The sequence below is a fragment of the Staurois parvus genome, unplaced genomic scaffold, assembly GCF_062004578.1.
Source record: "Staurois parvus isolate SC_StPar_1 unplaced genomic scaffold, SC_StPar_1.0 ptg002140l, whole genome shotgun sequence".
In the NCBI taxonomy this organism is placed as follows: domain Eukaryota; kingdom Metazoa; phylum Chordata; class Amphibia; order Anura; family Ranidae; genus Staurois; species Staurois parvus.
The window spans coordinates 1,234,265-1,257,945 of NW_028319936.1; the positions used below are offsets into that span (position 1 = coordinate 1,234,265).

Sequence of the window (23,681 nt, forward strand, 5' to 3'; positions counted from 1 at the left end):
TATGCCCGTTTAGACACATTTAGCCACGTCAAGTGTTTTTTTTCTGCCAAAACACTGTTGCTCCTGGACGCACTGTCCCTGGGGTTTTTTTCCTGCTGGTAAACGCTACTGCTACTAAAAGCTTTAAAAGTCTATGTGTGCATGGGCACATATAATATCATAGAGGGCCATTTGGAAGCATTAATAAAAAAGAAAAAAGCCTGATGCCCCTAAAAATGGCTGAAAAAATGCCCTGTGTGCATGAGGCCTTATACTAAAGCTTGTTAAACAGTGTAAAGTAAACTAATCCCATTTGAATAAAATGCTTGAAACACTATTATACATAGTTACAAAGTGAAAAATAAAAAAATATTAACTCCATGCAATCCCTCAGTGCAGTAAAATAAAAACAGTGAAAAACAAACAGGGCGCACCAGCCTAGTGCATTACCTTTAAAATGTTTAATGAATGTAAATAATAAGTATTATACTCACAAATGATCAATAAATAAAAGGCACATCATAAAGGAACAGCTCCGTCCAATTCACACTGCGTGTCTATCTGTAGTGAGAGCTCTGGACATCCAAAAGGCTGATGCGTTTTGAGGACTAGCCTCTTCCTCAGAGCATATTTTTACCTTTTTTTGGCAAAAAACGCTTAAAACCGCAAATGCAAAAAAACACGGGACGCCGCTAAACGTGGCAAAACGCCACTACACGCTAATGCAAAAACGCTAAAATAATAAAGCTGAATAACTTTATACAGCTAACACAGCTTTACACTTTACACAGTTAACATCACTAGCATTATCAAAATGTCAAGTGTGCATGAGGGCTTACTGCATTTTGCCACGTTTTTCAGCATTAGAGCATTTTTACAGCTTAAAAACTCCTGTAGAAACCCAGTAGTTCTAGAAGTATTTTTCCAGCCAAAAAACTCCCCTGCCAAAAAACGCTGATTAAAGCCGATGTGTGCATAGACACATAGGATAACATGCTGGAGAGTTTACTGGCTGTAGAAAAAATTGCCAAAAGCCAAAAACAGGACTAAAAGAAACAATTATCTTAATCAACCACAATCAGGGAACTACAATAGTGCTTCTTGACAACCAAATGTGTTTTAGCTCAACGCAGTTTTAAAGTTGCTCGACTTTCACAGCTGACTGTTCTGTGCGACTTCATTGCAGTTTGCTGCCACTCAGTGGGGTTTATTTACAAAAGCTGGAGAGTGAAAAATCTTGCTCACTTCTGCATAGAAACCAATCAGCTTCCAGGTTTTATTGCAAAAGCTTAATTGAGCAAGCTGAGGTTAGAAGCTGATTAGTTTCTATGCAGAAGTGAGCCTGATTTTGCACTGTCCAGCTTTAGTAAATACACCCCTGTGTGACTTAATTAACAGATGTTAATGCAAGTCACAATGAAGTTGCACAAAAATAGTGCAGAAACCCTATTAAAAGTCACTGAGACTTGAGTCGCACCGTTTAGAACGGGGCCATTGCAGGTACCAATTTTCAATCATTGTATTGCCGTGTTTACAAAAAAGTGTTTCCCCCCCCAGCACACACACACAAACACACTCAAAACCCAGAATACATTCTTTGTGCGTGCAGTGAATTTATCATTTTCACTTATCATTGAAACATGTTAGCTTTCCAGTCTCAGTAAAAGCTTGAGTAACAACTGAGGAGTGTTCAGTAAAAAGAGGCATGGTCTGGCTTCCTGTCATTGCTGAGACCTGGAGAGAGAAGATAATGAACATTCAGTCTTTTAGAAGTTCTTAGCTGTTACAGCCTTCGAACCACACCATACAAATCCATAGCACTCAAAAGACTATTGATATTATAAAATATTATATTACTTTCTAGAATTAGTTCATGAACATTCATAATATAAAGCAATAGATAACATAGGATTTACAAGAATCATATAGTGTGTAGCACTATACCCTTAGGAGTCACTAGAAATTTGGGTTCCCCTATAGTCCTGCAGAGCCAGGCAACATGCATTCCTCACAGACTTGCATCCAGGAGACAGCAACCAGTTCATGAGCTTGGTTTTTGGATATTATTAAGGGGTTTACAACTTGGTTGGGGTAAGGGGTGTATGGGATGCCCAAGGGAACTGCAACAGAGGACAACTTCATGGAACTATGTAGAAGTCTTTATACAGAAAAATGATCTTCTTGGAGAGCTCTCCAGCCTTCCTTAGTGTACTACCCCAGACAATCCTCCTCTATCCAGTTGTCTGAAGGACTCCCTGGGCAGGGGATCCAGTGCCTGCCACTTTAAGGTGAAAAGTCCTGGGCAAGGATCTAATCCAGTTTCCCACCAGAGTGCTTCTTTTCCATTAACTGGTCCACGGGGTGAGCTGGTGAGTTGGTGGCTGCTTCCAGTCCTCCCCTGCAGCACAGGTGGTCCTCACTCCTTCCTTTCCAGCACCACTGCCTGGAGGTGAGCTCCTTCCCAACTGGCCCCCTCCCAGGTTCCTGCGCCTAAGCCTTCTCACTCCATCTTCCACCCACTCCATCTCTCCTGCTGCTGAGCAGGCTCCACCACATTTGAAGGCTGCCCTGGCCCCATGCCAAGCCTCCTGCTTGGGGCTTGGCCAAGTTCCTCCAAGTGAACAGGCCAGCCCCTCCTCACCACACCCACTGCTTCTAGAATCGTCTCCAAGATTCTAGATAAGGGGGAGTTGTCAAGGAGCTGACCCGCAGAGCCTCTCAGCCCTGATTTGAAATAGTCCCCTCTAACTCAGCCCAGGTTGCTATTCAGCCTTTCTAGCGGAAAACATAATCTAGCTCCCCCTAGCTATCTAGGAGGGTGCTACAGGTAGTACGTGTGTGTAAATTTCAGCCTAAGCCATTGGCCTCAAAAAATACTTTTACATTAAAGAATATGTCAACATATCATATTCCTGATATGTGCCTTCTGTACCATGTACTTGTATGAAAAGGTATCCTGTTCTCTTTGTAATGCTGCCTTTTTGTGTGAAATCCCTGGTATCCCTGCCAGTTCCCTGCTTTCCTATTAAAAATTGACCACATTAGGCTCGAGAGACACAGCGTGGTCAGTTCTCTAGCTATTTTGGGAACTCAGGCTGCTCTCCAATGATCAGAGTTGTCCTTACATGCCTCCCCCCTGCACAGCTATTCACTGGGAAGATCAGTGTGTTGCTGTTTTCCCTTCCCCAGCAGTTATGCAGCTGACAACAGAGGGAATCTGATCACTTATAAAAAGGGGAAATAGGTGTTTATAATGTTTTTTTTTAATGGTTTTTTTTATATATATACACAAATGTTTTGCCTTTCATTTCTATTTTAAATTGAGTGGGTTGTTTTACAAGATGAGGGTTTATATATACTATAAAGTTTTGCCTTGAAAACATGTTTAAAGAAACCTAAAGTTCCATCTACCAGCTAGAAATTGAAATGAGAAAATATTAATTTGCATATTTATGAGTATAAGTGTGTGTATTTTTTTAAAATATATTCTTCAGATTTTTTTTTAAATATAAAAAAGTAATTTTAACATATAGCATATTTGAAAATGTATATTTTAAAAATATATACATTTTTTAAATATATTCTTCAGATTTTTTTTGAACATATAAAAAAGTAATTTTAATTTTAACATATAGCATATTTGAAAATTTATTTTTAAAAATATTTTTCATATATTTTGTAATAAAAACACATTTCAACATACCGTATATATATATATATATATATATATATATATATATATATATATATATATATATATATTTATTGAAATATATTTTGAAATATATTGAATACAGGCAAATTTGTAGTATTTCAAATATACGGCAATATATTTGGGAAGAGTATTCCTGAAAAGCTAATTGGCGCCTTCCAAATTGACTCTAGTATGGACATGCATGTGAGATAGGGACCTTCGAATGGTAGGCTTCTTGAAGAAAGAGGCTGATTTGAATGTTCAGTATGTTTAAAGCACTTTATAATTTGTTGGTGCTACATAATGCCTGAAAAAAAAAAAAAAAATAAAATATATCATAATATTTTTTTGCTATTTTATAACTGATACAAAATTATAAATGTTGTTTACCCTTTATCATCAGATTAATGGTGGTAGTGATGTTTGTTGTTGGTTAACATTTTGCTTTTTTCGATGAGTATATGTACATACACTTGATTACAATAAAAATGTATATGTTCAATTGCTAGCATTTCAAGATGTGAACGTCATCATAATTCTTGGAGTCGGCTTCCTATTTACCTTCCTAAAGAAATATGGATTTAGTGGAGTTGCTTTTAATTTTCTGATCACAGCAGTTGGACTGCAGTGGGCCATCATTTTGGATGCTTTCCTATTTAACAGGACAGATGCAGTCCCACGTATTAGTATCACCAGGTATGTTGTTACTTATTCCCCTCCCCTACTCTCAAAGCTGTGTTTGTACTAGTTGAATGTATTACTATTCCTGGATATGTAAAGTGTATCTATACCCACAGTTTTTTTTTCTAGAGAAGGAAATTGTGACGATTGTGGCGTCAGACCCCCAGCCCTTCTCACAAACTCGTGACCGAAGGACTAGCCAATCTAAAACCGCACTGTTTTGTGCGTAACAATGCCACGCTCAGCTGCACAGTGCACAAAGATTTTCCAGATGGACCACAATCTATGTTCCTGCAGCCTGAGAGCGATTGTTACTGGGTCAGGTTAATTACGCAATTAACCCTTCACACTGCCACCACTGCCTTTTTGTAGAGAAAAGGAGGAAACTCACCAATATTAGCAATAACACTATGATGTTTGAATAATCATCTGTATACACACGGTCACTGCAGACAGAGATATATAGAGGTTTAAAAACACACAGTAGCGCTCTTCAGAGACAGGGATTCTTAGTTTGCATTAAAGAGCTTTAGAAACAGTTCAACACTTTTCAGATAATAGGATTTATTACTAGAAAGGTCAAAAGGGTGCAATAAAAGTATTTACAGAAAAAGATGTAGCATATATATATATATATATATATACAGAGAGCAATAACACAGCAAAGAGATAACAGAAAGAAGTTTAGAAAGGTAAAGTACTTACCAAAAATCCTGGGTTAAGCAGATCAAGTTTCAGAGCAAAAGGGTACCATCTCCCAAGTTGGTTCCGATGTTTAAAGGGAGAATTCTTCAACTTACTCCTCCAAGCAGCCTTTTTCTTGGAACTCAGCAGGGTGTCTCCTTACAGCAGAGAACCAATCACCTCATTTGGGAAGGGTTGTTGTTGGCGGGGAACTCAGGCTATGACCAAATCCCTCACAAGTTATACCATGGGCAGATATGGCATATCTGCTTGGGATGATTAACCTCCCTAGTGGTATGATTATGTCCATATTTCTGTGCTGAAAGCGGTACATTTTTTTGCATGGAAATATGTATTTTTTTATTGTAGGCCCGTAATTTTTAGGAATAACTCACTGAAATCTGTCCGAACAAGAGTCTAGAAAACATTCCGGGTAGGATAAAACTTGAAACACGAAATCATAAATTATAATTTAATAAATAATCATAAAAAAAAATAATATAATAATAATACATTTAATTCAATAATATAATCAAACCAAAAACATTGAAATTTGAAATATAGCGCCAAATTCGCACATCGCTGAGCAAAGTTGCAGAATCAATTTCAGTGTCTGATGACGAATTTCCCCACGAATCATTATCACTCAATTCTGCAAGTGATTCTAATTCACTATCGCTTTTCTCTAGCTGGTCTAAAACCGATTTTGACATAAAGGGACGCTTTTTAGACGCCATGGACTTTTCTAAGTTTCTAGGCAGAAAGAACAGTCAAAATGCAGGCAGAGCACAGGACAAAGCAGTAGGGACAAAATGTATGTGAAATGCTTTGAAACAGTAATGTTTTACTATGTCATATTCATTTATTAGAAAATGACATTTTCTAAAATTTTAAAATTTGCCGCCGGTTCCGGCCCCCGTACGTCCTGACGCTCGCAGGGACTGGAACACGGAAGCCGGATGCAGGGCACGCATCGTGGGAGCGAAGTATAAGGTAAGCGCTGCAGGGAATCCCTGAGCAACTCCGCATTGTAAGCTCGAGTGTAGCTCGGGGTTACCGCTTTTGGTACTGAAATTTTACTCCGAGCTACACTCGGGAATACGCCAGGGAGGTTAAGGAGATATCGCTTTCTGCTCTCGGGTATATGTAATCCAGGGGTGTAAGATATCAGACGACTCGCATTAAACTGAGCTATCCGAATATATGCTTGGTTTCCTGGTAATTATTTCCTATCTCAAGATATGAAATTATATGAGAAAGTGGGTTTTAAATGTGATATCTGTTTTATGGCTATCTGGAATGCGTTTGAAGTCCAGTGAAGGACTGGTTTATGGCTTTACGATTATCTCAGATTGAGAAGCTAACAGACACCCAGGCACCGGCTAATTTTGGATTTATAACCATGAAGCTGTCCCGCTCTGCCTGTGCACTTCTGAACCCAGCACACAGGGACCACGTGTCACTCAACAGAGAGGGAGGGGGGAACTGATTTGGAGTAGAAAGGATACAAGATGGAGGGCCTTTGGCAAAATGGAGGTTCGCATCCATCTCTGTACGTACAATTGCTACAGAAATAGTTAAAATTCCTGTAATTTTTTTTTTTGCTATCTGTGTCCCATTTGGGAAAATTTCTCTTCATTTCCTGTTCCAAAGTCACAACAGAGCAATTGACACTAGAACAGGGGTCTATAAAATAAAGTATATGTAAAAGCCACTTTAAGCAGGGCAGATTCTGTTCCAATCAGCAGGGGATCAGCTCCGCTGTCCGTTTACATCCAACTACTCTTCATACCACCTAAACAGAAGAGGATGGATCCTCTTCCATTTTTTTAGTGGACTGAATCAGACCTGGAGGTCCAAGCAGGGGCGTTCCTAGGGTTGGTGTCACCAGGTACGATAACACTTGGTGACACCCCCTCTGACTTCGATCCATTATGCTCCCCAATCCGCAGATCCGATCCATCCTGTGGGGATCGTCGGCATGCAACCTATACGGGGTGACACCGGACCTGCTCCACGAAAATGGTAAGTTGTAAAGGAAGCTGACGATCCCCGCAGGATGGATCGGATTTGAAAATGTATTTTTAAAAATATTTTTCAGATATTTTGTGATAAAAACGCATTTCAACATACGGTATATATATATACAGTTGTGTTCAAAATAATAGCAGTGTGTTGAAAAAAGTGAATAAAGCTCAAAATCCTTCTAATAACTTTTATTTCCATACACACAAATGCATTGGGAACACTACACATTCTATTCTAAATCAAAACATGAAGAAAAATATATCAAATTTGTGTTGTTCCTCTAAAAAAATTGAAGAAAAGTGATTAGACTGTTCAAAAACATAGCAGTGTTTGTATTCTTCTTTACAAACTCAAACATTCACTATATAAACTGAAAAATGTTTGAAGATTTTGCTTTCCTTTGAATAACTTAATTAATTTTTAGTTGTATAAGCACTGTTTCTGAGAACTGCTGTACATCTGTGTTGCATGGAGTCAACCAACTTCTAGCACCTGTGAACAGGTATTCCAGCCCAGGATGATTGGACTACATTCCACAGTTCTTCTCTATTTCCTGGTTTTGCCTCAGAAAGTGCATTTTTGATGTCACCCCACAAGTTTTCTATTGGATTAAGATCCGGGGATTGGGCTGGCCACTCCATAACCTCAATCTTGTTGGTCTGGAACTAAGATGTTGCACGTTTACTGGTGTGTTTGGGGTCGTTGTCTTGTTGGAACACCCATTTCAAGGGCATTTCCTCTTCAGCATAAGGCAGCATGACCTCTTCAAGTATTCTGATGTATTCAAACTGATCCATGATCCCTGGTATGCGATAAATAGACCCAACACCGTAGTATGAGAAACATTCCCATATCATGATGCTTGCGCAACCATGCTTGACTGTCTTCACAGTGTACTGTGGCTTGAATTCAGTGTTTGGGGGTTGTCTGACAAACTGTCTCTGGCCATTAGACCCAAAAAGAACAATCTTACTTTCATCAGTACACAAAATGTTGCGCCATTTCTTTTTAGGCCAGTCAATGTGCTCCTTGGAAAATTGTAACCTCTTCAGCACGTCTTTTTTTCAACAGTGGGACTGTGCGGGGGCTTCTTGCAGATAGCTTGGCTTCACATAGGTGTCTTCTAATTGTAACAGTACTCACAGGTAACTTTAGACCTTCTTTGATCTTCCTGGAGCTGATTGTTGGCTGAGTCCTTGCCATTTTGCTTTTCTTTTATCTATTCGAATGGTAGTTTTTCACTTTCTTCCACGTCTTTCAGGTTTTGGTTGCCATTTTAAAGCATTTGCGATCATTTTAGCTGAGCAGCCTATCATTTTCTGCACTTCTTTATATGTTTTCCCCTCTCCAATCAACTTTTTAATCAAGGTACGCTGTTCTTCTGAACAATGTCTGGAACGACCCATTTTCCTCAGAATTTCAGAGAGAAATGCACTGTAACCAGCATGTACAACATTTGCTACCTTCCTTCCTTAAATAAGGGCAATAATTGCCACCTGTTTTTCAAAGAATGAATGACCTCACTAATAGAACTCCACACTGCTAATATTTTGAACATGCCCCTTTCAATTAGTGATTCAATTACACAGAATCAGCAGCATGCAATGCATGTCATGACTGTTGGGTCTGTTGGATTTCTATTACTCTACTACACCTGCTAGTAAATTATTTGCCATGTAGAAATATCATTTCTACCAAAAACAGTGATTGATCAGGTTAGTGATGTCTGACTGCTATTATTTTGAACACAACTGTATATATATATATATATATATATATATATATATATATTTATTGAAATATATTTTTAAATATATTGACTACGGCCAAACTTGTAGTATTTCAAATACGTCAATATATTTGGGAAGAATATTTTTTAAATATATTTCAAATATATTTTTCTTCCATGTGGGATATTTCAGGCTTTCTTCATGGTTATTTGTTAAAAACATGCAGGTAAGCTAATTGGCACCTTCCAAATTGACTCTAGTATGGGCGTGCATGTGAGATAGGGACTTTCGAATGGTAGGCTCCTTGAAGAAAGAGACTGATTTGAATGTTCAGTATATTTAAAGCACTGTATAATTTGTTGGTGCTACATAATGCCTGAAAAAATATTGTATCTAAAAATTGAAACGGGTTTTGGCTAAAAATACACTTTAATGAGTTGTGGACATTGTACACATGAGGAACGTTCTAAGAAGCTTCATCTCAGTAGCTTGGGCCTACCATGTAGGAGCTGGTCTTTCTGCACACCTTGGCTGTTTTACAGACATGCAAGTTAGCAAACAATGTTTCATTGGCTTCATTGATTGGGACATTGTAGCAATATTAGTTTTAAAAACTATTTAGAGTGGTTGAAAATGGAGCTCAAAGAATGTTATTTTATCTGCACATAATACCAATAAAAGCAATCAGTTTTTAAAGTGGTAGTAACACGCTTTGTACATTTTTACATACAGAAAAGCCTATAATAAAGCTTATCTGTAGGTAAAATGAATATATCCTAAATGTGGAGATATTCTTTCTTTTTTTTTTAGAGCCTGTGTATGCGCTTTGAAGGAATAGTATACCAGGGGTCTCCAAACTTTTGAAACAAAGGGCCTGTTTACTGTCATTCAATCTTTAGGGGGGTCGGACTATGTGCCAGTGGGCGTAGAAAATGCCATAGGCTTGGTTTACTAAATGGGGGTAAAAAAAATTTACATAATTGGTGTCAGTGGGAGGAATAGTGTCCCATCATTGGTGTCAGTGGGACGAATAGTGTCCCATCATTGGTGTCAGTGGGAGGAATAGTGCCCCATCATTGGTGTCATTGGAACAGTGCCCTATCATTGGTGTCACTAGGAGGAATGGTGCCCCATCATTGGTATCAGTGGGAGGAATGGTGCCCATCGTTGGTGTCACTGGGAGGAATGGTGCCCCATTATTTGTGTCACTGGGAGGAATGGTGCCTCATTGTTGGTGTCATTGGAAGGAATAGTGCCCCATCGTTGGTGTCAATGGAACAGTGCCCCATCATTTGTGTCAGTGGGGGGTAATAGTGTCCCATCATTGCAGTCAGTAGGGGGAATAGTGCCCCAGTGTTGGTGTCAGTGGGAGGAATAGTGCCCTGTCTTTGGTGTCAGTGGAAGGGATAGTACCTTGTATCAGTGGAGTGCCCCAAGGGCTGGATAAAAGCAAGCAAGCAAATGCCATGGGCTTGGTTTACTAAATGGGAGTAAAAAAAATGTACATAATTGGTGTCACTGGGAGGAATGGTGCCCCATCCTTGGTTTCACTGGGAGGAATGGTGCCCCATTGTTGGTGTCACTGGCAGGAATGGTGCCCCATCATTGGTGTCAGTGGAGGGAATAGTGTCCCATCATTGGTGTCAGTGGGGGGAATAGTGCCCCATCGTTGGTGTGAGTGGGGGGAATAGTGCCCCATCGTTGGTGTCAGTGGGGGGAATAGTGCCCCATTGTTGGTGTAAGTGGAAGGGATATTTCCTCGTATTAGTGGACTGCCCCATGGGCTGGATAAAACAACCAAAGGTCCACATCCGGCCCATGGGACGCAGTTTGGAGACCCCTGCGGTATACCCATGCCATTCCTTCAGAGGACTGTGCCATGTCCCGAGACTCCCATGCGCATACGCGGGAGTAAGGTCATCGCGGCTCAGCCAGTCAGATGGCTGGAGCTTGCAAACCCGGAAGGAAGACTGAGTGAAGATGGAAGCCTCTACAATGGTGACAGCACGCCGCTGAAGGACTTCATTTTAAAATAAGTTTTACATAGTGTGCTAGTATGTGACACTAGCACATATTATGAGATGCATACTAGCACATATTATGCCATGCACGCTAGCACATATTATGCCATGCACGCTAGCACATATTATGCCATGCACGCTAGCACATATTATGCCATGCACGCTAGCACATATTATGCCATGCACGCTAGCAGATATTATGCCATGCACGCTAGCACATATTATGCCATGCACGCTAGCAGATATTATGCCATGCACACAAGCACATATTATGCCATGCACGCTAGCAGATATTATGCCATGCACGCTAGCACATATTATGCCATGCACGCTAGCACATATTATGCCATGCACGCTAGCACATATTATGCCATGCACGCTAGCAGATATTATGCCATGCACGCTAGCACATATTATGCCATGCACGCTAGCAGATATTATGCCATGCACACAAGCACATATTATGCCATGCACGCTAGCACATATTATGCCATGCACACTAGCACATATTATGCCATGCACACTAGCACATATTATGCCATGCACACTAGCACATATAATGCCTTTACCTTGCAGGGGATTATTTTTGGATGCACTTCACTACCGCTTTAATACAAATCCTTCCTATAGATACTGTTTGTGAAACCTAATCAGCCCTAATTCACTTCAAACTCTCCTTTTCCCTTTAGCTTCTATTGTTTCCCAATTTTTTTAATTTTTTTTTTTAGCATTGATTTGTAAGCTTCTTTTTTTTCTTTTTGCTTTGTTTTGTTTGTTTTTAATGCATCGTAGATGTAACCCCACTCACTAAAATCTCATATAATCTTTATGAGGTTAATGTCAATTCAAAAGTGATTGCAGTCTTTTTTAAATCTGTAGCTTTTCTTACATTAATACCTGGTGATCCTGCCATGAAGTTTCTTGTTCAGGCTCTCCCTACTATGGGGTGAAAACTGCCTAGCTGACATTGTCGATCTGTCACACGTGCTTTTGGTGCAAACAATGGGGTTGATTTTCTAAAGGCAAATAGACTTGGAACTTTGCAAGTGCTGTTGCATTCTGCAAGGGCATTTGCTCCAGAGCTTAGTAAATGAAGACAAGCTCATCATCGTTCATCATCCAATCATGCCAATCACGTGCAAGCAAAAATGCTTTTTCTTTTTCCTCACTTGGGATTATTTGCAAAGTGAAGCTTTACCTCCTTTACTAAGCTCTAGAGCAAATGCCCTTGCAAAGTGCAACTGTACTTGCAAAGTGCACAGACTATTTGCTTTTAATGACTCAACCCCTATAAGTGGTTGTGCTGATGCTCATTTCACAGGTAAATTCCATCATAGTCACAATCTGGAAGCCTGTTCCCACTGAAATGCATGCATTTAGGCATGAAGTGACTGAAAATGGACTGCAGTATATATGCACTATTGAGATTTATTTATTATTACAGGTACTTAATTTACGCAGCGCTTTACATATATATTGTGCATTCACATCAGTCCCTAACCCTCAAGGGGTGTACAATCTAAGGTCCCTAACTCACCTATGTACATACACATACTAGGGCCAATTTAGACAGGAGCCAATTCACATTCCAGCATGTCTTTGGAGTGTGGGAGGAAACCGGAGTACCCGGAGGAAACCCACACAAGCACAGGGAGAACATGTAAACTCCAGGCAGGTGATGCAAACGAGAATTAATAAAAAATGAAAACAGTATTCTAGTTAGGGGAAAATTGGTGGTGTTTATTATTATTATTATTATTATACAGAATTTATATAGCACCAACAGTTTGCGCAGCGCTTTACAATATAAGGGAGACAGTACAATTACAATACATTTCAGTACAGAAGGAATATGAGGGTCTTGCTTGTGGAGCTTACAATCTAAAGGAAGGGGGAGGTGATACAAAAGGTGATAGCTGTGGGGATGATCTGATGGAGGTGATTCAAGTACAGTTCTTAGGTGGAGGTGGAATAACTGAATTTTCAAAGATCGCCTAAAGGCAGACAGGGTGGGGCCTCACTTGATATACTGTGGTAGGGAGTTCCAGAGGATGGGAGAGGCTCTGGAGAAGTCCTGGAGGCAAGAGTGGGAGGAGGTAATGAGGGAGCTAGAGAGGAGGATATCATGGGAGGAGCGGAGTGGGCGATTTGGGCGATATCTGTGGATGAGGTTGGTGATGTAGCTAGGGGCAGTGTTGTGGATGGCTTTGTAAGCTGTGGTTTGTATTTTCAATTATATACATTGGGTTAGTGGAATCCAGTGAAGGGATTGGCAGAGAGGGGCAGCAGTCGCTGATCGGTTGGTAAGGTGTATAAGTCTAGCAGCAGCATTGATAATAGACTGAAGGGGGGATAGCCTATGTAAATGAAGGCCAGTAGGGAGGGAGTTGCAGTAATCAAGGCGGGATAAAACCATGGCATGGATAAATTGTTTTGTGGTGTCATTGGTCAGAAAGGGGCAGATTTTGGAAATGTTCCAGAGGTTGAGGTGGCAGGATTTAGCCAGTGATTGGATGTGGGTCCCAAAGGAGAGGTCAGAGTCTAGGATTACGCCTAGCACCATGGCATGAGGGGAAGGACCAATGGTTTTGCTGTTGATCTTAATGGTAAAGTCATGAGTGGGGGATCGGGGCGGAGGAAATATTACAAGCTCGGTTTTGGAAAGATTGAGTTTAAGGTGTATAGAGAACCCTCAGCGCAATAAGTGTCTTATAAATACGGTCTAAAAAAATGGTGAACCGTCCCTTTAAATCCGCTGTACTTCAAGTGGACCAGTGTAAACACATTACTGCATAAACGTATATGGTGCTCCTGTGTCACCCCTTAGTGTTCATCCACCTCCTACATTCTATTGCGCTCACCTCCAAGTTTGACCCGTAATGACAGGTCAAACCGCACTTTTCCCTTTAACCTGGGAGGGTATACTGGTACACAGATCTTCACCACCGTTAGCCAGCACTTTTAAATATCTCCAGATCACTCCACATCCATGTGAAAAGAATGCCTGATATAGTATTAAAACAGCCATTATTAAAATAATCTAGTAAACTCACATTTAAACGTGTCCTCCTGGGACACTACAGGGTTAAAACTCACTATACAGTGTATTCCATAAGCAATGTGCAGAAATCGCTTTTCCAAAATGGCACGCGCACTTCCGGTTTGCGGTCTGACGTCATCTGTGTACCGTACGCGTTACGTCACGTGACTTCATCAGGAGTACTCCTGATGAAGTCACGTGACGTGAGTTTAAGGTAGTGATGTGACATCCATGCTGATCTGTCGCTTAGTAGATTTGTGATACGTGAGGAGATTGAGGGGGTGAGCTGGGGAGTGGAGAGATAGTTTATGATAGCAAAGTAAATGCCATCCAATTGGGATTTACATCTGCATAAAATTCAAAATACACAAATTACCTGTATTTCATCTGTAAACAAATTTGCCATGCTTTGTCTCACACACCTTTTTTTATTGGTTATCAAAAGCAGTCCATAATATTCAGGGGCCAACAGGAATATATTGAGATGGGGATTACTACATGCATGCATCAGATCTTTGCATTCAGGCCCAGTTCACATCTCTCAGTTTGGGACAGCGGGCAGAATTATTGTGATTCTGCCCACAATCCCAAATCACGTGGCATTATTCTTCAGCACCCCAAATAGCACCCCAGATGTGACGTGATTCTGCCACAATTGTCGCTTGGCAAACTGTGCCTTCACAAACCATGCTAAGCTTGTTTCCCAAAAAGGAGCAGGAGCTTCTTTTTGTGTGACAAATGTGCATCAGTCGGGTCATTCAAGTGAATGAGCTGCTCTATGCGATGCGCAGAATTGCATGAAAATCATGATATTAAAAAAATAATGTGAATAGGGCCTTAGAGCAACTCAGCATTTGTATATAATAGAAAGCAAAAAAGGCTCCTGCAGGTATGTGCACTCACATATCTCTGGGTACACCTGCTAACAGCTTTCTTCTTTTTTATGTGACAGGGTCTTACAAGATTTAAATAGATCTGTAAATAGAACTTATAGAAAAGTCTTTGTTCACAAAAGTTATTTTTTTCTTTGCCTGTATGCAATATGTTTCTACTGACAGTGGCGTCTTTTTTGCAGCCTAACAACAGGACTAATGAGCATTTTTCCAGTATTGATCTCATCTGGGGTTATCCTAGGAAAAGTGAATCCCATGCAGCTGATTATCATGACTGTCATTGAATTACCCATCTTTGCTGCAAACAGATATATTATGACAAACTATCTTTTGGTAAGTAACAAAAAATGGCCAAACACATCTTTTCCTACTGACTTGCACAACATTTTGTCAAATGCATATAGTACATTCGCTATTTATTTGCAGACAACTGTAAAAGAAAAAAAAAAACTGAACAACTGGTAACACCAAAATGCAAAGATTACATACACTCACCGGCTTCTTTATTAGGTACACCTGTTCAATTGCTTGGTAACACAAATTATTAATCAGTCAATCACATAGCAGCAACTCAATGCATTTAGGCATCTAGACGTGGTGAAGACAACTTGCTGAAGTTCAAACAGAGCACCAGAATGGAGAAGAAAAGGGATTTAGGTGACTTTGAACTTAACCCCTTCACGCAGCGCCTCCTGGCCCTTTAAGAGTTTCAGAAGCCGGCAGGTGGGGCGGGGTTTAGGGTCATGTGACCGCCGTGACGCGCATGATCAGGAAAGGTCCCGATCGAAAGAGGAGATCGGGACCTTTCCGTGAGCACCGGACATGTGTGCTGGGAGCGCGCAGGGAGCGCTCTTGGCACATATGTCCTTTTTTAATAGAACGCAAATGTGCAGCCACTCGGCGTCTAGGCCCAGACGCCGGGAGGCCGCACATTTGTGTTCGGCCGGCGTGAAGAGGTTAACATAATTATTGGTGCCACAGAGGCTGGTCTGAGTATTTCAAAAACTGCAGATCTACTGTGATTTTCACATACAACCATCTCTAGGATTTACAGAGAATGGGCCAAAAAAAGTGAAAATATCCAGTGAGTGAGAGTTGTGTGGACGAAAATGCCTTGTTGATGTCAGAGGTCAGAGGAAAATGGGCAGACTGGTTTGAGATACTGTAATAGAGAGGTAACATTGAATGAAATCTACCAACATAGCTTTCATTCCTAAATTAATGTTATGTGTAAATAAAATATAAATCTAACAGGAAAAAAAACATTATTAACCTTTTGTGAACCCTAATTAGTTTTTATTAACTCTTTTATTTCCTTAACTTATTGTTTGTTGACTTTATACAGTATAAGGGACAAATCTTGTAGGTAAACCTAATTTATTTTTTAACCTTAAAGTGTAAGTTATATCCTTTTTCATCAAAAATAATCCATCCCCATCCCCTACCTATTTGCCCTGTAATCTATTATTATGATATTGTTTCTTACTGTGTTTTTCTGTCTTCTTGTAACATCCTCCGTGAGCTCCTGGATCTCTCCTTTTTCCCCTCACTTCCATTCGTTTGGAACAAGCAGTGCACTTTCATTGCAGTCATGTGAACTACACCATGCACACTATATATCTGATAGTTCATGGTCCATAGTACCCACTCCGTCTAGTGATTGAGCAAGAGAGGGTGCTTTCTTTCCTACCTACAGTGGGACCCTGGAGAATGAATGTAGCCACCCTCTAACAAGAAGTCAGATTAAGTCCTCACGCACACTTGATGTTTTTACAGCTGCTGTTTTTGGCTTTTGATGTTTTTGTCTACAGCTAGTAAACCCCCCAGCATGTTATCCTATGTTTCCATGAACACATAGACTGTAATCAACGTTTTTTGGCTGGAAACAAAAACCCCAGAACTAGTGGGTTTCTAGAGAAGTTTTTTAGATGGAAAAATGCTCTAGCGCTGCAAAACGCTATAAAACGCCGCAAACCGTCAGTTTTGGATGTTTCTTTGACCAAAAAAAACCGCTAAAAAACGCAAACATGGAAAAACATGGGAAAACGCTGTTAAATGTGGCAAAATACCGCTAAACGCTAATGCAAAAACATTAAAAAAACCTTACAAACTCACATTTTTAACATGACTTTACACAGCTAACGTTACCAGCGTTAACAAAAAGTCCATTGTGCATGAGCGCTAAAGCAGCAAAACTAAAGAATTTGGAGGAGGCTGAGAGCAATATAAGTTACTTTTTTTAGAAAAAAAATGCATACTTGAGTAGAATTTATTTGTTTTTTTAAACCAGAGTTTAGTGTCACTTTAAAATGTGTAGGTAAAATTTTATCCCAATTCATTTTTATTAACGTTTCATTTCCATTGCTATGCTTTATTTTATCATCTACATATACAGTGCGTGTGTTAAATGTGCATTAGTATTGGTAATGCTACCAAAGCTACCAAAACTTAGGCAGTAAGTGAGGTGGGGAGGGGCACTTTGGCAGTGCCGGATTACCAAATAGGCAAAGTAGTCACCAGCCTATGGGCCCCATGCCATTTAAGGGCCTGTGACAATGGATCAAAACAATATTGATTTGATGTTGAAAGAGAATTGCAATGAAGCTTTCTTAAATTGTTTACAAAAGATAGAAAAAGGAATTTATTCAAAGAAACAAAAACTTCACATTAAGGACTCTGTGGTATTAATGTAATGTACCCAATAACAACCTATAGTATATAAATCATAGACATCAGGTTACAGTTTGTCTCGTTAAAAGGTCATTTTCTTTCAGCTGTCAGTTTGTAAAAAATGTTGGTGCAACCTATGATCGCGTAATGTACACTAGTGATGGTCATCTCCATCTAGCAGCCGACGTGCACACTACTTAGTTAACAATGTCATCCTCCAAGAAATCTCCAGAAACCTGCAAGGAAGGGGGCAAGATTTGGACTGACTAAAGGCCTCTACAGAATTTAATCTGGCATTGCACTTTGGTATCCTCATTATGAGTGCTAGAGAACCTTGTACCAGCACTGTGTATCAGCTAGGACAAGGCACTCATCAATCCTTCCTCCTTCACAGCCGGCACTGAAATGACTAGTGTCATTTTACCATTGAAATGCTGATGTCACTCTACCAGTTCTGTGACTCTGACCTAAGGAATGGCTACTAGACCTGGACATTGGCACATAGGACAAGATCACATGCTCCTCCATATCTAGAAGTGCCGGGTATTGTCACTAGTAAGGTGGTTGGGGGACCTTTGCAGAGACACCATCATTTTGCCTTGCTTAGACAAGATGACAGTGTCTATTTAAGGAACACTTACTGGTCTTGTCTCTCCCCCAGTATGTGACTGGACAGTGAAAAGAGAAGTAGCATTGATTATCTGATCTCTCTGTCACTGCTCTCCTAACAGCCTGCAGGACAGCTGACTGACTCCTTGTGCTGCTCTTCCCTCCCAGTTCCAGAGTTCTGCAGCACAGTGGACTGAGAGGGGCAGATGCTAAAGGTTGGTACACACGGGCCGAATATGGGCCGAATATCATCTCTGGAACAGGCATGCTGGAAAACCAGCATCCAATCAGCACTGGCAGCCAATGGCTATTATCACTGATCAGTGTGTTCTGGCGGGGGGAGTACCCCTGTCAAAACACCACAATAGCTCAGCGGGGGGAGATTGGCACGCTAACATCACTTAGCTTGTATGGCTGCCTCTCACCTTTTTTTTTGTTCAGCCCGTTGTGTACCTAACATAAATCAAACTTAGATGCTTGCAATAGCTGGATTGAAACAAAAAAAGTTTTAATATTGTAGCACTATCCCCTCAGGATTTGCATTGAGGTTTCGGGTTCCCCTATAGTCCTGCACAGCCATGCACAACGCATCTTCACACACGCTTGCATCCAGAGTCAGATCCTGTAGCTTGTTTTGTTATTTGTATTAGGGGATTTGAATTGGGATATGGTTAGGGGTGTACAGGATACCCAAAGAAAATGATGAACTGAGAACAACTTCCTTAACCATTTCAATACCGTGCAATTTTACAGCTTCCTGCCCAGACCCATTTTCAGCTTTTAGTGCTGTCGCACTTTGAATGACAATTGCACGGTCATGCAACATTGTACCCATATGAAATTTTTATCATTTTTTTCCCACAAATAGAGCTTTCTTTTGGTGGTAATTAATCACCCCTGAGTTCTTTATTTTTTGCACTATAAACGAAAAAAGACCGAAAATTTAGAAAAAAAATAAGATTTTCTTTGTTTTTATTATAAAATTTTGCAAATAAGTAATTTTTCTTCATAAATTTAGGCAAAAATTTATACTGCTACATACCTTTGGTAAAAAAAAAACAAATCGGTGTATATTATTTAGTCTGTGTGAAAGTTATAAAGTCTACAAGCTATGGCACCAATCATTGCAAATTGATCACACATGAAGCACTGATGGCCTATTTCATTTCTTGAGGCCCTAACATGCTAGGAAAGTACAAATAGCCCCCAAAAGACCCCTTTTTGGAAAATAGACAGTCCAAAGTATTTAGTAAAAGACATGGTGAGTTATTTGAAGTTGTAATTTTTTCCCACAATTCTTTGGAAAATGAATAAATTATTTATTTTTTTTTTTTCACGCATAATTGCCAAAATAACAAGTTATTTCTCACACCTGGCATAGACATACTTGCAATTGCACCCCAAAATGCATTCTGCTACTCCTTCTGAGTATGGCGATACCACATGTGTGAGACTTTTCCGCAGCTTGGCCACATACAGAGACCCAACATCCAAGTAGCACCTCCATGCATTCTAGGAGCATAAAAGGGGCATAAATTACACATCTAATTTCCTGACTCCCTATCACAGTTTTGAAGGCCCTGGAGCACCAGGACAGTGGAAATACCCACAAAATGACCCCATTTTGGAAAGCAAACATCCCAAGGTATATTCTATCAGGCATAATGAGTCTTTTGAACGGGTTATTTTTTTCCAAATGTTTTTAGAAAATGTGGAAAGAAAAATGAAAACTTTTTTTTTTCACATAAAGTTGTCAATTTCTAAGATATTTCTAACACACAGCATGTACATACCAAGAATTATGCCCCAAAATGCATTCTGCTACTCCTTCTGAGTATGGCGATACCACATGTGTGAGACTTTTCCGCAGCTTGGCCACATACAGAGACCCAACATCCAAGTAGCACCTCCATGCATTCTAGGAGCATAAAAGGGGCATAAATTACACATCTAATTTCCTGACTCCCTATCACAGTTTTTAAGGCCCTGGAGCACCAGGATGGTAGAAACACCCACAAAATGACCCCATTTTGGAAAGCAAACATCCCAAGGTATGTATCAGGCATAATGAGTTTTTTGAACATGTTAATTTTTTCCACAAGTTTTTAGAAAATGTGGAAAAAAAATGAAAAAGTATTTTTTTTTTACACAAAGTTGTCAATTTATAGGATATTTCTTCTATACTCGAAAATACATTTTACTACTCCTCCTGAACATGACAATACCACAATCTGAAACTTTTTCACAGCTAAAGAAAGGATAAGCAAAAGATTACCTATGGTTTTAGGAGAGCATTGGACCAGGAAGCAGGCAACAGCAACAGGATTCGACCAGGCAGCAGGCAGGAATATAGTGGATAAACAAGCCAGGGTCAGAACAGGCAGCAGGCTGAGATCCAGGTAGAAGGAAGAAACATGGTCCATAAAAAGTCCTAGGTCAGTCCAGGCAGCAGGCAGAGATATGGTCAGCACAGCCAAAATATTGGTCCTAGACAACAGGCAGGAACATGGTCCATAAAAAGTTCTAGGTCTGTACAGGCAGCAAGCAGAGATATGATTAACCTGTGTTGGTTTGTATTGGTCCATGCAAAGTATTGGTCCAGGCAGCAGGCAGGAACATGGCCCGAAAGTTTTGGGTCAGTACAGGTAGCAAGAGGAGATATGGTCAGCACAGCCAAAGTATTGGTCCAGGCAGCAGACAGGAACATCAGGCTTAGGGCCTTGATCAGGTAGGACTGGGGCACAGGGGTAGAGGCTTCGTCCCACCCAATCTCTTCGAAGCCTCCGGACAACAGACCCTATTCCGGGACTAACAAAACCCGGAGAAAACCAAAAACTGTTTTTTATCTATTCTGAAGCCCCTCACATATGCGAGACCCCTGTGTTATCTTGAATCCCACTACTGCAGTAGCAGGGCAAAAGATCAATCCAAGCAGCAGGAAAAAAACATTGTCGATTTAACAGGCCAAGGTCAGTCCAGGAAAAAGGCATAAACGTGGTTAATAATCCAGACGGCAGGCAGAAGCATAGTCGATAAACAAGCCATGGTCAGTTTTGGTGAAAAGCAGAAATGTGGTGTAGAAGCAATTCAGACGGCAAGCAGAGGCATTGTTGGTAAACAGGCCAGGGTCAGTTAAGGTAGAAGGCAGAGGCATGATAAATCATGGCAGTAGGCAAAAGATCAGCACAGATAACAAAAATGGGGAAGTTGTAGGCTGTTGAAAATATGGGGAACTAATATCTTATTATAGTGTGATAACGTTTGAAGCAGTCTTCGAAGCATGGGCCTGGTTGGGAGGGACATTGGGGACAATGAACACTGGTGTCTTTCCTAATTCCCCTTCTGCTGCATACCTTACATGTTTTTCGACGTCTTCTTCCTGTTTCTGATGGTGGAATTCTCTCAGGGAAATGGCGTTCATGCAGTCTGCTGACACAATCGGAGCGAATGGTTTGTGGTGGAGATCCTTGCTGATAGATTAGGGCAGTGATGACATCTTCAGTGTATTTGAAGAGGTGGCTAGGTCTTTCAGTTGATTTTTGATAGATTATATATGAATTATAAATTGCCATGTGGAAAATGTATATTGCAGCTTTTTTGTACCAGTAGAGGGACTTCCTTGATGGTAAGTATGGCTACAGACTGCGATCGTTTAAATACACCCCCCCCATGAATTGATTATAATTGAAGATACACTCTGGCTTTTGGACTTCCCCTCGTCTTCTATGAATGTCCACCATGATGTCATTATGGATTGTGGACAGGACATAAACATCTCTCCTATCCCTCCATTTCACGGCCAGCACTTCCTCGTTCTTAACACTTGCAGATTCCCCTCTTTGTAGAGTCGTTCTAATTAAACTTTGTGGGAAGCCCTTCCTGTTTGGTCGGACAGTACCGCAGGCCATTGTTTTTTCAAGGTACAGGTGGTGGAAAAGGGGCAGGCTTGTATAATAATTGTCAAGATAGATGTGATACCCCTTTTGGAGGAGTGGAAAGGCCAGGTCCCAGACAATTTTGCCACTTATGCCAATGTAGGTTGGGCACCCAGGGGGCTGAAGGTGGGAGTCTTTGCCTTCATACATGCACATAACCCGTGCAGCTTGTTGAGCTTAAGTCCATACCTGGCCCTCTTACTGGGCATGTATTGCTTGATTCCCAGCCGGCCAGTAAAGTGGATAAGAGATTCGTCCACACAGATGTTTTGGTCAGGGACATAAACTTCAGAAAATATTCTAGAAAAAAAAATAATTAGGGGGCGAACTTTGTACAGTTTGTCAAAGCCTGGCTGATCTCGGGGAGGGCACTGGGAATTATCACTGAAATGCAGGAAACGCATTATCATATCATAACGTGACCTGGACATTACGAATGAAAATATGGGAATGTGATGGATGGGGTGGGTGGACCAATATGAATGTAGTACATTTTTTTTTTGTAAGCCCCATGTTGACCGTAAGGCCCAAAAACAATCTAAGCTCTTCTAGTGTTAGCGGTCTCCACTCGAATGGACGGGCATAACACGAATTGGGGTTGGCTGCAATAAATTGTTGGGCAAATAGGTTGGTTTGATCGACAATTGACTGAAGGAAACTATCAGGGAAAAATAAATTTAAAAAATCAATTGGGGAAAAATTTTCTGTGTTGATCTGCACTCCTGGTTGTGCGGTGAAAGGGTGGATTGTAGCTGATCCTGTGTTGGAAGGCAGCCACAAAGGGTTTGCAAGAGAGTTTGGGAGGCAAGTTTGGGACCTGACTCTTGGGGTCTGCCGTGATATCCCAGTGCTGGTACTGGGCCTGTCATCCTGGGGTCTAGCTCTGTTGGTATTTTCTGACTGACCATTTGTGTGTAATGGCACTTGTATGTTGGCGCTGCTCGTTGTTGCCTGCTCTTCAGAGCGTCTTACTCTTTTTGTAGGGACTACTTCCTCTTCCGATTCGGTCACCGATCCACTGCTTTCTCTTGGCTCGTAATCGGAATCGGACGGTGAGAGCTCCCCGCTGCTCTCGTCCGTCATGCTCAGGATTTGGAAAGCCTCCTCACTAGAATAATATTTTTTGGACATGTTGGCAGTATGTCAGGCAACTGTAATGGGTAATGGGTAACTACTGATGGGCTGCAGTGATGGTGGCTTTTATGGGTACTCTGATGACAGGCTGATGACAGGTACACTGACAGGCTGCACAGTTGTATGCGCTGACAGGTACGCGGTGATGGGCTGCTGACAGGTACGTGGTGATGGGCTGCGGACAGGTACACTGTGATGGACTGATGACAGGTACACTGTGATGGACTGATGACAGGTACACTGTGATGGGCTGCTGACAGGTACACTATGATGGGCTGATGACAGGTACACGGTGATGGGCTGGTGATGCGCTGACAGGTACACTGACAGGTACACTGTGATGGGCTGCTGACAGCTACACGGTGATGGGCTGCTGACAGGTACACTGTGATGGGCTGCTGACAGGTACACGGTGATGGACTGCTGACAGGTACACGGTGATGGACTGATTACGGGGACACTGTGATGGGCTGATGACAGGTACACGGTGATGGGCTGGTGATGCGCTGACAGGTACACTGTGATGGGCTGGTAATGTGCTGACAGGTACACTCTGATGGGCTGACAGGTACACTCTGATGGG

The 23,681-nt window shown here is 41.0% G+C and overlaps 1 protein-coding gene across 1 annotated transcript in view; it reads left to right on the plus strand.

Annotated features, from left to right (window-relative positions):
- LOC149432452 (RH-like protein) overlaps window positions 1-23,681 on the plus strand; it is an 86,186-nt gene that overhangs the window by 14,171 nt on the left and 48,334 nt on the right. The window contains exons 2-3 of the mRNA XM_089665119.1: window positions 4,183-4,369; window positions 14,933-15,083. Coding sequence (XP_089521245.1) covers window positions 4,183-4,369; window positions 14,933-15,083 — 338 coding nt within the window. The remainder of the gene's footprint in view (window positions 1-4,182; window positions 4,370-14,932; window positions 15,084-23,681) is intronic.